This window comes from Eucyclogobius newberryi, unplaced genomic scaffold (assembly GCF_026437365.1).
Source record: "Eucyclogobius newberryi isolate DKJ021-1_F unplaced genomic scaffold, fEucNew1.0.hap1 SCAF_4, whole genome shotgun sequence".
NCBI classification, from domain to species: domain Eukaryota; kingdom Metazoa; phylum Chordata; class Actinopteri; order Gobiiformes; family Gobiidae; genus Eucyclogobius; species Eucyclogobius newberryi.
Window position 1 is genome coordinate 35,670,311 of NW_027316056.1, and position 14,601 is coordinate 35,684,911.

The 14,601-nt window shown below is 43.5% G+C and overlaps 1 protein-coding gene across 2 annotated transcripts in view; it reads left to right on the plus strand.

Annotated features, from left to right (window-relative positions):
• Positions 1-402: 402 nt before the first annotated feature.
• Positions 403-14,601, plus strand: part of tmem131l (transmembrane 131 like) — a 33,658-nt gene continuing 19,459 nt past the window's right edge. For both annotated transcript variants that reach the window (XM_072464063.1, XM_072464064.1), the window contains exons 1-4: positions 403-544; positions 1,581-1,654; positions 6,189-6,232; positions 13,181-13,252. In XM_072464063.1, coding sequence (XP_072320164.1) covers positions 421-544; positions 1,581-1,654; positions 6,189-6,232; positions 13,181-13,252 — 314 coding nt within the window. In that variant the 5' untranslated portion in view covers positions 403-420. The remainder of the gene's footprint in view (positions 545-1,580; positions 1,655-6,188; positions 6,233-13,180; positions 13,253-14,601) is intronic.

A 14,601-nucleotide genomic window follows, 5' to 3' on the forward strand; every position in this document is an offset into this window, starting at 1 on the left:
ATCGAATTAAAAAAAAAAGTTTTTATCGTATTTATATACAATGAATATTTTTACTAGATTCGATGTAAAAAAAATAAAAAATTCGATGTAAAAAAAAAAATCGTAAGAAAAACAAAATAACCTTCATAGCTCTTTTTTTTTTTTTAACAGAAATTGTGAATGAATTATTTGAAATTCCCATCGACTCTTTCTTTTTTTTTAATATAATAAAAAGACCACCGCGGAGCAGCAGTGGGCAAACCTCTGGCTCGTGTCCTGCGTGAACACACTGTGCAGAAGGAGGGAAAAGGAAAATGAGGGAGGGAGCTCGTGTGTGAAAGAAACAACACACACACACACACACACACACACACATACACACAGTACACACACATACACAGTAAAAGGCTGCTAACGAGAGAGAGCCACCACCAGGGCAGCATGGCGGGGCCGCAAGACGCACAACAAGGCAGCCACTGTCACAGGAAAACGTGGATCAATATACTACTAGGAATACTACAGTTACTTTTACCCTGCGTCCAGCACGGAGGAGCCCAGCTGCAAGGTCTGTGCCGCGCGCCCTTCGCACCGTTTTTGCACCGTGACCAGCCTCCACAGTTAGCCGGGCTGTGCATTGTCGCAGCTCCCGGGGAAACGCGCTCCAAATCGGACACACTCACGCGTCATTCGCGCACGTTCCGCTCACGGCCGGAACGCGCGCGGTCGCTTCTCACGTGCCGACTTTAAAAACCTCCACGCTCCCGCAGAAAGTCCCACGAGCGCCGCGCGGGGTGGCGCAGCTCCGGGTCCCGGGGCTAGCGCGCATGCTAACTGTAACTGTTCACTGTGGGGGGAAAACAACAACACTAACCCGCGACGGCCAAGACGCGCGCGGTACCGCCACGTGCGTCGTTTTTAAGTGCGTTTTATTAGCCACGTAAAGCGCGTGAATGTCCGCAGCGGGTTTGTCGGGCGGACGGACGAGTGCGTGATGTGTTGCAAGTTGGTTAGCCTGCGTGCTAACGGCTAGCTACCTGTCTTTGTCAGCGCTGCAGAGGCGAAGTGCTACTGTACTCACTGTGTTTGTTTATTCAGGGGATATTTAAGAATAAAGCGGGGGTTATTAAAGTATGTGTTACTTCTGGAGAACGTGTAGATGAAGTTATAATCTGTACACATCACTCTCTCAAAAAAACAAAATCGTGTCTTGTTACAGTTATAGAAAAATGTTCACAACAGTTTGAAGTTTTTTTTTTTTTAGCATAGAATTGACGAAACATAATTTAAATTGGGGAGGAAAAAGAAAAAAACTAACTTTTTTGAAGCTAGATGACGATTTTTGGTTAATTTGTAAACTTTTTTTTTAAGCTAGACCACGTTTTTCTTTGTTTTTTGCACGTTTCTTGAAGCTAGATCACGTTTTCAGTCATATTCTGTTGTTTTTAATGCTATAAAGATGTAATTGTCATGTCATGTGTTTCTTCTGCAAATGTACACTTCGTTACAATTGGTCAAGCCCACCTGTCACTCATTCATCAAACCTTCATAATACTCTCTTTCAGTTGATATTAATACATATATTTTCACGTTCCTTCCTAAAGCCCTGAGTCAGATTTCTACGAGCGTCGTGGAGGTCTGGCAGCCAGAGGACGCAGAACCATTAATCCCACTTCAGGTAATAAAACTACTTGTACTTGTACACACACTCTACACACCGTGACGCCTCGTGTGCGTTTGGTTTTCCTGTTCCCTTTCCCTTCGCTGTGTGCATATTCCGTCTTGCACATTCTCCAGTAATTTATGAAGCCGTCGGAATGAAACCGGAGCGCGGGGGCCACCTGCCACTTGGCTCCTCCTCCTCGTTTTCTTTTGTACATGGCGTGCATTGTGGGGGCACACTTACGGGGGGCACACGCTCCGGCACGCGGGGGTTTGAGCGCTGCCCCGGGAGGCCTCTGTTACTCTTGCTTTCCAAGACCGCGCGATGCAGTAGCAGCTTGTTTACTGATAACCTGTCAGGAGGTCACCAGCTGACTGTCGGGTCACGAGTGGGTGTGGCGCCCGTGTCACCTGTGGGTGTGGCGCCCGTGTCACCTGTGGGTGTGGCGCCGGTGTCAACATACCAGGGTAGTAAATATTGCGCAACCCGTGCACAATGCGAGGAATTGTTCGCTGCCTGTTTGGCGCGTAGTTCGTGGACGGTGCATATTATTAGCAGCTGCCCTAGTGTTAAATTTGACTATAGATAAATGGAGTTCTTCTGTTATTAGACTTTGTGTCGTGGGTTTTAAATTAAAGGAGCTGTATCTGATCTTGAAGTGTGTTTAGAATGGATCCACACAGTTTTGTTTTAATTTGTTTTGTCTTTTGTAGTTTAAAGCCACATTGTAAAAGCACGTGCGCATTAAAACGTTAGAAATTACCACATTGCAAATCACTAAAAATACCAAGAAACGACTTGTCTTGTCTGTTTGTTGTTGGCCGTCGAACAAAATATAATCATTTAAATATCATTCGGAGTTGTTTTTATTCACATTTCTACAACACAATAAAGTATTAAGCGTGTCTAGTGTAATGATTTGTAAAACGGCTGTTCTATATAGCGCTGTTCCCAACACCTCTGTCTCTGTTGGTTTATTATCATCTCTGTTAAAACTGTTACTGTTCTTCCAGTATAAGTGAAAAGAGTTTAAAGTGCGTATGTCTGTTCGAATTTTGACTTTATTTGGTGTATTTATTGTACATATACATTATAGTTTTACACCAATCGAGCAGGTATTTGTGGAGAAAACGTTGAAATCTGTAGAAAATGACAGGAAGTGACGTCACACTAGGGACATAGACAAAGTTTATGCATCATTTACACAAAGAAACAACTTTTTTGACATTCTAAACATGAATTCAACAAAATAAAGTCGCTCTGGTATATTTTTGTTCGTCAAATAAAAACATGGTGACATTAAATGAGTTTTGTCCAGTGTTTGCTGGGTAATTTCCTACTGTGATGTCATCAATTACAAACAGGAAGTGGAATAATAAACCTAAAAAAATGCTATTCTGTGATATTAATAAACTAAGCTGTGATATAAATCTATGCTATTGTCAAGTTTGCTTTGAAGAAGGCGTTATTTTTACACAATCCTAAGAGACTAAGAGGAGAATGACATCTGTGAATAAACGCTCTAAAATGCAGTGTAAACAAGGCAAACGTGAGCTTTCCGCATCGCTCTCTTCACCGCCTTCGCCTTGACCGACCGCCTTCCTCGTTCAGCAGTGGCACCGTCATATGTGTAATATGCCGACGGCGCAAAGTATATTTAAATGTGTGACTGATAAAAAAATGTGCCGCAGCAGTAACACAGGAAACGGCCCGTGGCAGAAGTCGCTGAAACGCAGAGACTCGTCGCTGCTGTTGTGTCTGCTCGTTTATGCTTGTTTATGCGCTAGGACGGAACATGTCTAACGTTTACTGAGACGAGTACTTTCTTTTAGACTTCCTTTAACCCTAAATGTGTGTGTAACATGTAAATATGTCATCGTACACTTGAAGAATTATGACTTTTTCAGAGGACGAATTGAGCGATATGAACTTTATGGACAGTTTTAATAGTGCAGATCTAAACTTGTATTTCATGTTTCCTCCTTGTGTTTATGTAAATAATGTTTGAGTGTAGTGGGGTCAGAGAGCGTGAACAGAAATGATCTTCTTGTTGACTGGCTTTTGTTTACACTGTATTATTTGCTATTTGCGCACTGCCGACGGACATTAGCTCCTGAGCGACGAGTGCAGAACGAGCGTAACGTCTCTGCACAGCGTCTCTTCAAGTAAAGACGAGACCAAATTCGGAGTATTTGTACTCAAGCTGGAGAATCCTCTGCTCAGACTCACGCCGTTGGGTTTAAGCACGTCCGCTGTGGGCCCGACCAATCACAAGGCAGCATTGTTGTTTGGGCTGAAGTCAAAAGGAAGACACTAAATTAACTTTGGCCTATTTTAGTAGATTTACGGACTGTTTTGTGTTTTTAAAAAGTGCACATAGAAGTCTTTGTGTATTTGAGGACGGGGAAGTGCATTTCTCAGATTGTTCCGGTTGTCGTGACCTTTTCCCCTGCACATGTCGTCAGGCTGCCCCAAATTAATTGTATGTTTGCTGTAACCCTACCAACATTTAATTCAAGTTGGTAGGTAGGTAGGTCATGTTTTAAAACCTGTTACCACCCACCTGTCCGCCGGCGAGCATTTTCTATCTCTCAAATATTCTCTTACATCATCACTTTTATTTCCGTGGTCAATACCAGCAAGCCATACATCGTTTTAAAGCTTATTTTCTCAACAAAACGAATGTCATTGATTTACATTGAATAATATGCCCCAAGAAGCAATTGGCAATAGTTTGTGAGAAAGTCATAACTTTTACAAACACATGTACTACCTGTTTGCTGTTTATGACGGACGAAACGGCTTTAATTCTGTACATCCTTGTACTCAGTCAGTCCGTAAGGAATCATTGAAAAACAATATCCACTTGTATTTTTCCTGAAGTTATCCGATTTCGAGATATTGTCAAGTAAACAAACTTTTCTTCGTTTCTCGCCGGACGAGAATGCGCTTGTCCGGCGCATTTCTCCGTCCATAACAAATGACCTGTTTGACCTATAAAATAATGTTGGATATCCTTCTTTTCCTCAGACTGTTACCTACAGAATGAGACCAGCCACGATTTTTTCTGTCCACGGGTTTGTTTGCTACAGCCTCCGCAAAAAAAAAAATGCGCCGCTTGCGACGCACATGGATTAGTCTGTTTACATCTAAATAGCGCCGCATGCGAATGACGTAGCTGAGTTTGATTGACATATTATTCTAGCCAATGAGAATAGCTTTAGAAAGAGGGGCGGGACAAAGGGCTTATTGACACAGAATCTTCTGTATTCTCGTGCGTAAGGCTCCGGGAAGGCTGTAAAGAGCCAGATTTCTCGGCAGGATTTTGCGCATAACGTTTTCTGATTTTATTAGCCTTTTGGACGTACATTTTGTTAGATATATGTATTATTATACCAATACAAAAATAAAATAAAAATATAATTTTTTTTTTTAACCTCTATATGAGAAATTCATGGGTAAACTCATATTTACACATTTTCAATTTTTTTTTTTATAGCAGTTATAATTGCTATTAGTGGCCTACAAAACATCAAAATGTATGTTTTATGATCATAGAGGAGCTAACATTGTAATAAAACAGTTTGGCACAGTTGGCACATATTTGGATCACTTGTTCCGAATATACTTTTTGATACAAAAAGGTCAACAGCACCAAAATGCCTGTTCCTAGAGATCTGAAACTTTACACAGTTGTTGTCAACAAGATAAAAAGCATGTACAGTGAACAGCATATGCACACAATGAAGTATGTCATGCTCAGGACCATTACAAATTAACAATATTCAGGCGAGACTAAAAAAGGATGTTTTGTTTATGTTTGGGCCTCTGTAGTGTAAGTTCTGAAGCCCTGACAGTGTTCATGTGCACATCTGCAGAAACTAGAAGGCCTAAGCGTTCTAATGATGCATCACACTTGCATGTGGAACATAACATCCTCTTTTGATAAGCAATGCCATTTGGGTATGTCCAACCATTGTGCACAGGGCGAAAATAGGTGGATAGTAACAGGTTAAATTTATTATTTTTAACTTTGAAGGCATAAAACATTCCAAATTCGTATGTATAAAATCCACCCATTTAATGATAATTTGCCTATGAAATTAAGTTAATATTATAATTTATCAGGGGAGGTGTTACTGTAAATGTACAAAACAAAAAAATGAATAAGTCCAGCCAATAAACTATTTTTGGACACAAAACAAATTATTATTTTTGTCCATTTTTACAGTAAAACAACTTTTCAACTTGCTGAATTTTTTTTACCAGGTCGGTCGGGTTACGGCAAACTGACATATTTTTTGGGGGGAATCAACCCCTCAGTGCTCTTGTGTTGATGGTTTTTGAGCTGCATCTAAATTATTGCCAGTGTTGCATAACCAAAAGACTGAATTGGTGTTGCATGATTATTAAAGTTCTGCAAGATTATAGAGCTGTCAACCTTTAGTAGCCTTACACCTCTGATCTGATCCATGACTCCAGAATATTCCGATTGTTGTGGTATTTGGACATTTTAACATTTCATTTTCATCGTTTATTTTGTTTTCAGGTGGAGAATGATAGAAGAAAAGAAGGTCTTCCACTGGAGGAAAGGTAACGAATAACTGCTGATATTAATCTATGTTTTCATCACCGTGCCATTTGAAAATGTCAGTTATCGATCGGGGAAAATGCCGCCCACCACGAGGCGTTTCCGTCACATGACAAACTAACTCGATTACAGCATGAAATCTAATGACGTTTCGTGGCCAATTTGTAGTAGTCGCCATTAAGTAAATTTTAAGGACTGACCGCGGCTCTCGGGCGGCTGGGCAGTTTCCTCTATGATGGCAGTGTTTTGGGGCCAATACATGAACGATACATGTTATAAAAAAAAGAAGTTATTCCTGTCTTAATAATGATATAGAAGTAAACGACAGAACAGAATAATGTCGGCATTCTTTCTGCTCTTCGAGGACCCACCAGGCATCATCACTGTACTATTTATATATAGAAACATTGTAAAAATAATTGGAGAAGAAACTCTGTGTGAGATCTTACAAGGCTATAAGATGATGATTAGGTATCAACAGAAAGGTCACTGCCTGTCCAAAAAGAAAGTCAGTACTTGGATTTAACAAAGCAAATCCAGTAGGTCTGAGCTTCCTGCTGGAGAACTCTCTCCACTTGAGAATAATAGTGCGTTCAGACCGTGGCATTACAATTTGTGCTGGACGCCTGTACATTTGAAAGCAGACGCCCTGGATGTGCGTCCGAGGCGTCCAGTGCACATGTGCAGTGGAGGGCTTGTGTTTACCGGTGTGGCTGTCCTCTTGGTGCGATGGCAGAACGGGTAAAGAAAGTGGCTTTGGTGCATTTACTTTACAAAGTCCAAAATCGGAGGCGATGGGCTGCGGGGCCCGTCTGGGACCCACATATACTTCAGAGCTGAGCAGAGTTTAGTCACTATCATAAGTTGACTTTGTGTAATATCTAGCATAATTCTGATGCAGTATTGTCTGGTGGTTCATTCAGTTGATAACGATCAGGATCATGTTCTTATTTTAGCTCTGTAGTGGAGCGTCTGAAGCTGTTCAAATGCTCGCAGCTCGGGTCATATTGGTCTGACAATATTTGAATCGTTGCATAATCGTTTCGCAAACGAGCACGTTCGTGTGGCCGCGTTTTTATGCGGGCGCTGACCGAGCGTCACACCGGGCTTTAGACTGTAAAAGGCTCTTAAAAGTGCTGCTCCCCGTGTTGTTTATATTGGGAAGTGGAGGGGGGAGAGAGGGGGGGGCGTGTGACGGCGAGGGGGGGGGGCGTGTGCACAACCAAATTCCTGACTAATTTTAGAACTCCTTGAAAGAAAGCGGAGCGCGGCGTCTTTCCCAGCTGTTTGGTGCCCACAGTGATTTGTTCGGAAAAATAAATGTTTTGTCGTCGAACGTCCAAGTCGTCATGGAAACGTATAAAAATAGGCCGTTCCTCTCTTAGCCTCTTGTGAACGGACATTTCTAGTTTACTTTGGCCTCAGATTGAACACCGCGTAAGCTTTTCTGCCGCTGCTTGCTGTGTCCATGGCGACGCTGTTGCTTTCCACGGTGTGGCATTAAACCTACGCATTCTGGACACAAACGAACCCGGTTTTATTTCACTGTAAACCATATCCACTCAATATTCAAGTGTTGCACATCATAAAAGCGTTCATAGTATAATTTATTTTGTGATAAACTGTCAAAGTAACTGGTCAGATCTATGGAGAAGTGTTCCCAATCATAGCAAAAAACAACAAAATTGGCATTAAAAACACTCATATCCTGGACCATAGACTGATGGAAAGCCCCTAAACCAGGAGCGTTATGGTGGCTGTAACTTTGAATTCTCTGTATAAGTGGTGTGTAACTGTTGCTATTTACTTCATTTAATGCGTTTCTTGGCGACATTACGACCTGCACACGCCCTTCAGTCACGTGACATTCACCAAACTAACGGCATGATGACAAAATGTGATTTTTATGGTGCAATTTAAGTTGTGCAAGTCTTGAGTAAAGAAAGGAAATCAAACTAGTCCATAAGTGGTTTATAATATCTAACTAAAATGTTCTTGCTTAAGCATTTATGTAGTAGTAGTCATACACCAGCCATACAAGAGACACAACTGAAAGGTTTTAGGCTGAAGTAAAAAATACAAAACCATATATAACTTTAATTTTACTCATTGTATTACTGGGGAAGTCAAGATTATCAAGTTAAAGGTTGAATGGACGTATTTTTTTGGCCCAAATCTGAGTCTTATTTCCTCGTGGCGTGGACGGCCGATTAGTCCTGCCACGTATCAATCATAAAACGCACCTACCGCTCACCTGCAGCCGCATGCGGTTCGTCCCCACGTTTCCGCGTGCCTAAGCGCATGGATCTATCATAATATAGTTCCCTCAGTGTACGGGGCAAAATGAAGACGGAGAAAGACAGTTCGAGCTGACACAGAAGAGACAGAAATCTTCGGGAGACGAGAGATGCGATGCGATCCGTTGCGCTAAACAAAGGGTTATAAACAAACGCACGTGTGTGTTGTATCAGTCCGCACAGGGGAGTGGCATGTGCACGGGGGAGTGGCATGTGCACGGGGGAGTGGCATGTGCACGGGGGAGTGGCATGTGCACTTCCACCTGAGTTCTCAAATCTCTCAACTTTGATACTGTGACGTCCCTGTGTGTCACTTGAGCGTAGAGACGTAACGAGCCGCGTGGAGACGGTGGCGATGACGTTCTAAGGAGGCTCGTTAGTGCCATTTGACCCGGGGTCGTCCTCGGCTCTGGGCTGTGAGGGGGTCGTGTGCCGGGGGGGGCGGGGTTTATCAGCTCGGGACAGGCTGCCGTCGCTTTAGCACGAGAGAAGCTGCAGCATCTCGTACAATATTTCATCAGCATTTTCATGTTGCAATGTGTCTGAACACGCTCGCCCACCACAAGATCCTGCGAGATAAAAATGCAGGTGAGGAAAGTTGTGAGACCTTTTTACCTGCAGATGTAGATTCAAAGGCAGCGCGACAATAAATGAAATAAATCTGTAATTCAAAATAGTGAACTGGACCACACAGTCTGTTTGTCATGATCGATGTTGCTCCCGTCTCGTCTCATCTTTGGAAATTGTGTTTTGTCCCATCACGTCTACTGCAATGCTCTTTTTGCAGATGTGGAAATTCCTCTACCTTTTATTTTTATATTTATTCTAGGGTTTCTCACAGGGTTTCTGATCATTAAACCTAAGTATTTTTACACACGAGTAAAGTAGAGGTTTTCTTAAACTTGAGGTGTCAAAACTACTTTCCTTTTTTCTTCTCTTTCCTGCTCCTGTATATATTCTCTGTTCATATTGGGACAGCTCTGCTTCAAACATGGAGCTGTGCTGTTGGTTTTATTCCAGCTTCCCTGCTTCAGATCTCGCCTTCACAGTTGATTTGTTTGGCTCTGTCCCGCTGCACGTTTGCTCAGGCCCGTCGTGTTATCGTTTCTCCCCCTGAGGTCGCTCGCCTCGACCCGGCCTCTCTACAGGAGCACGGCCGAGGTCTCGGGCTCTCTACAGGAGCACGGCCGAGGTCTCGGGCTCTCTACAGGAGCACGGCCGAGGTCTCGGGCTCTCTACAGGAGCACGGCCGAGGTCTCGGGCTCTCTACAGGAGCGCGCCCGAGGTCTCGGGCTCTCTACAGGAGCACAGCCGAGGTCTCGGGCTCTCTACAGGAGCACAGCCGAGGTCTCGCGCTCTCTACAGGAGCACAGCCGAGGTCTCGGGCTCTCTACAGGAGCACAGCCGAGGTCTCGGGCTCTCTACAGGAGCACAGCCGAGGTCTCGGGCTCTCTACAGGAGCACAGCCGAGGTCTCGGGCTCTCTACAGGAGCACAGCCGAGGTCTCGGGCTCTCTACAGGAGCACAGCCGAGGTCTCGGGCTCTCTACAGGAGCACAGCCGAGGTCTCGGGCTCTCTACAGGAGCACAGCCGAGGTCTCGGGGCTCTCTACAGGAGCGCGCCCGAGGTCTCTCGCCTCGACCCGAGTGCGCGGCCGAGGTCTCGGGATCTCTACAGGAGCGCGGCCGAGGTCTCGGGGGCTCTCTACAGGAGCGCGCCCGAGGTCTCTCGCCTCGACCCGAGTGCGCGGCCGAGGTCGTGGCCTCTCTGCTGTCGCACGCCCGAGGTCGCGGCTCACGACCACTTTTATTGGTGCGTGATCCTGGGATCAAATGGTGCTAAATATATCGCGGTGTTATTTCTGTAGCACTTGGACGGTCGCCGCTCTGCTCTACTTTTCCACGACTTTCGATTTGCTTCCGGGGCAAGAACAGTTTTGAGGTGATGCCCCGCCCCCACGTGAACGTTTAATAGAAACCGCAGCTTTTACGTGGAACTTGAGCTCACTGAAGTAAAAGGGTACATTTCCAGTGGCGCTTGGCAGAATAAAACATGTTTAATGTTGTTTCTTAAAAGGTTGCACAATACATTGTAAAAGTATTCATGTTACAAACAATAATCGATATATTGGAAGCAACATCAAATTTAGTGTGTGAATTTAATGTTTTTTAAAATTTCAATGTTGAAAATCAAGTCTAAATTAGCCTTGATTTTGATTGTTTTTCATTTTGACTGACTAAACATCATGAACACATTTATTTTAACTGAAATGATTGTGTCAAAACGTATATTCAACATAGACGTCGCCGCACTTATTATATCTCCAATAATTTCCAATATGTTGCTGCCCTTGTTAGTACGACCTGCAGGGTGTGGCTTTAACGATGATACATAAGTTTATTAGTCACCGTTGTAATATTTGTTTTGTTTTTTTATTGCACGCACCTAGTACTATTAGATTTGTAAAAAAAAATACTACAGTTATGTTTTGCTCTCGATGTCGTTAAAGATGCACAGTGTAACTTTTCTGGTGATGGGTCTGCCACCTGCTGGTCTCCATGGAAATGATAGTGTTTGGCCTCTTGAGCGTAGAAGAGACACAGACCAAATACAGTATAAAGCCGTCCAACAGCCCTTATTTAATTAGCTATCCAAGAATGCTAACGTTAGCTTCGGGTAAATGCACCGCCCGCTGTAGTGTAACGAATACACACAATTCACCAGGAAACGTTTAAAAAGAAGGGAAAAGTTGTGCTGTTACTTCCAGAATAGCATGTGGCGGACCCTCGACCAGAAAAGTACACAACGCACCTTTTTTTCAGTGGAATTCTTTTCTCACTGACACTTTTTCATGAAATGACTGCGCTGTTGACGTGTAATTTCAAACGTCTATCAGTGAAAATGACGCTTCCACGTTGCTCTCGGCACAACTGGATTCCTCGTGCGGTTTCCAATCAGAGGCCCTTTTGTTCGACGCACAACACATTCGGGTAATTGAATCTCGTAGCAATGCGGCCTCGTCTGCTGAGCCGGTGGAAGGGAAAACCAATCGCTCGGGCTTAATTTGCCGGTGATCAATGCTAGCTCGATGCTTAAGTATGTGCCATGTGTGAGCACGAGCGTCACCACATTTAGACTGCGCTGCCAGGCTCGGCGTGCAGGAAGTGGAACCACAGAAAGGAAGACGAGATATTGATGTAACGGCTGGGTTTGTTGGCAAGTAGAGTAGCAGACATGGTAGATTATGCAGTAGGGCGTGTATCTGTACTTGAAAGTGTCTAGCCAAGAATACAGTTTTTCAATCATTTACAAAGACAAAGTGTAGTCTGGACTCAGTATCTCCCAGTGTTCAGATGAATGGGTGTGACTGACAGGTGGATAAGCCAATCAGAGACGTGTGCGGTCCGTCTGTATCAAAATAAATATGGCAGGTGAAAAGAGAAAACATGGCAGGGGATTGAAAAGCATCATGTAACTTCTGTTTGACGGAGCGATGATGTCAGAAAAACCTCGTTCTCCTCCCTCTGTGCGAGAGACGGAGTCTGAGGACAGAGAGACAGAGAGACAGAGAGACAGAGAGACAGAGGGACAGAGGGACAGAGGGACAGAGGGTGGGCATCGGCGTGCGAGGGTTTCCACCACTGTAATGAACACGATGCACAGGAGCTCTGCATCAAGCACTGCATATGTAACGGGACCATAAGAGATGAAGTCACTGAGAATATGCTTATTTTACGCTAGGGCGGCAACTAATCGATTGTTTTGGTAACCAATTACTCTTTTGATTAATTGGACAGTGAATATCAGATTTCTACTAATTATCACCTGGAAAGAGCTGAACTGAGGACATTATTTACAGATGAAAACACAAAATGTGCACATTTCACATTTCTATGTGATTCTTGTGCTGTCTGTGTAGTAAAACCTCTTAAAATCGTGGCATGTTTTCGTTACCTAATTAGTTGACGACAATTTCTACAATAGATTAGTTAGGATTAATCAATGAACCTGTTGATATATATCATGATATAAATGTACTAAATCGAGTGGTAGAATATGCATCGTGCCTCGTTACGCCTCAAGTTTGTGGCAGAATGACCTCCTCCTCGACTCTACAGTTTCATCAGACAGTTTTACTGATTGTGAGATTGAGACCGTGAGATACTTCAACATTTCAGTGGAGTGATACATTTATTTTGCCCAGTATTGCGTTTATGAACTACAGCATCTTTTTAATGCCCTCCTTTGGAACCTTCCAGTCACGGCATTACCGTAACTTATCCGTGGAGACGAGCAGATTTTAGCTGCAACTTTTGTTGGGGATGGTCCAATATGGTTTTATTTCATTTGTTTTTAATTTAATTGCATTTATTTATTTTTTTGAGCCGATATTTGGCTTGCCGCTGTGGCCAAAAACTAATATTTGCAATGTTGATGTTCAGATTGAGCACAATTGTACTTTTCACTTTAGTAAACATGTCACCAGAATGAATTTGTTTGGTGTATGAAACATTTAGTTGCATGTTTATTACTGTACAAACATACGGACACATTTGAACCTGAATTGTTTCCATATCTTCTCTTGTAAACACACATTTCTGTCTCTCTTGTGTTCTGCTTCTCTTTTCACACTCTGTCGTTTGTCTTTCCCAGCTCGTCTCCCTTCAGCCAGGAGAGCGGGAGGCCTCTGCACTTCCAGCCGTCGGCGCTGGAGTTCGGGACACAGTGCGTACCACTTCCTCCTCCACAACACGCCCCGACACGCTCTTCCACATTTCCCCCATTCTTTTTTACGAAAACAAACGTACTACAAAACGTGTCATGACGCCACTCCCCGAACCCGGCGCGTGGGCCACGTCGGTCCGAGTAAACGTCACGATCGCGGGACATATCCAAGTACGGCCGCGAGCGACGGTTCCCAGCGCATACCGGAGAGGGCTTGTTCCGACCGCTCGGCTCCTCGCTCGCTTTCTCTCAAAACAAACCAGATCTAGAACGCTCGCAAGCAAGTTTTACATGCGCAAAATAAACAAGTACACTGGATTCCACCGCGTATCTGACCCGGGTTTGGCGTTTAGTGTCACGCGAGGCCGTTCACGTTCATTTAGATGTGGCAAAACTGAAAGTCGACTCAAAAGCTGCAGACAAACTGACATTTAGCAAGCTTTTATTGTGGTTCTCATACAAATTATCTTTGCTTTACTGTCGATTTCTTATGATATCTCTCGTTTTTTCCTCAAATGACTGCTTTTATAGCCTAATATAAGACTGTTTGTAGGTGTTTGTAGGAACGTGTAAGAACTGAAAGTCGCTGTACAAGCCCCTTCTCAGCAGACTATTTAAAATTCATTGTCAAAAGGTCGCCCTCTCCGTTTATGTATTTGACTGGTTTTATTATATTTAACTACGGTCGTTTCACTTTCTCTGGCAGTGCAAGTAAACGTCAGTATTCGTGGCCTTGTGTATTTTTAGTGAAGTTTTTGAAATGGAAAGTGATGGTCCAAAACAGGAAGTTGAAACGTGACACTGGTCGCGTGCTGCTTCCGTTTCTCTACATGTTCCAGAAGTGACTCGAGAAGCGCTGTTTAGGCTGTAGACGATCTGAAACCGACAGAAAAAGATAAGCGCTTTTCGCGGCTTTCAGAGGCCAGAGCGAGCGTTGCCGTGGCAGTAAAGCTGACGACAACAGGGCACAGACGCTTTTACGGTATATACGTAGTGGAGCGAAACTAATTCCGCTTTATTACATGAAAAAAGGAGGTACATGCCCTTTTTAAAATAACTTTTAAAATGTGAATCTGCTAAACATTTTCTCTCCATCGGCCACCGTTTTGTTCCAACCCCAAAATGCTACACAATTCAAATGCTGCCTTGGGATTTATGAAGAAATATGCCAATAAAAACGTGACTTTCGTTTACTGCAGGAAACTGAAGTAATACAAGTTACAACTACATAACTGTATTCATAAAACATTCAGTAAAAGATGCTTTCGATCTGTTCTTAATATTAAAAGCGGTATTAAGTGTTCAGAAGGAGTTGCATTCATCATGGTCTGACCAATACCTCTGTTGTC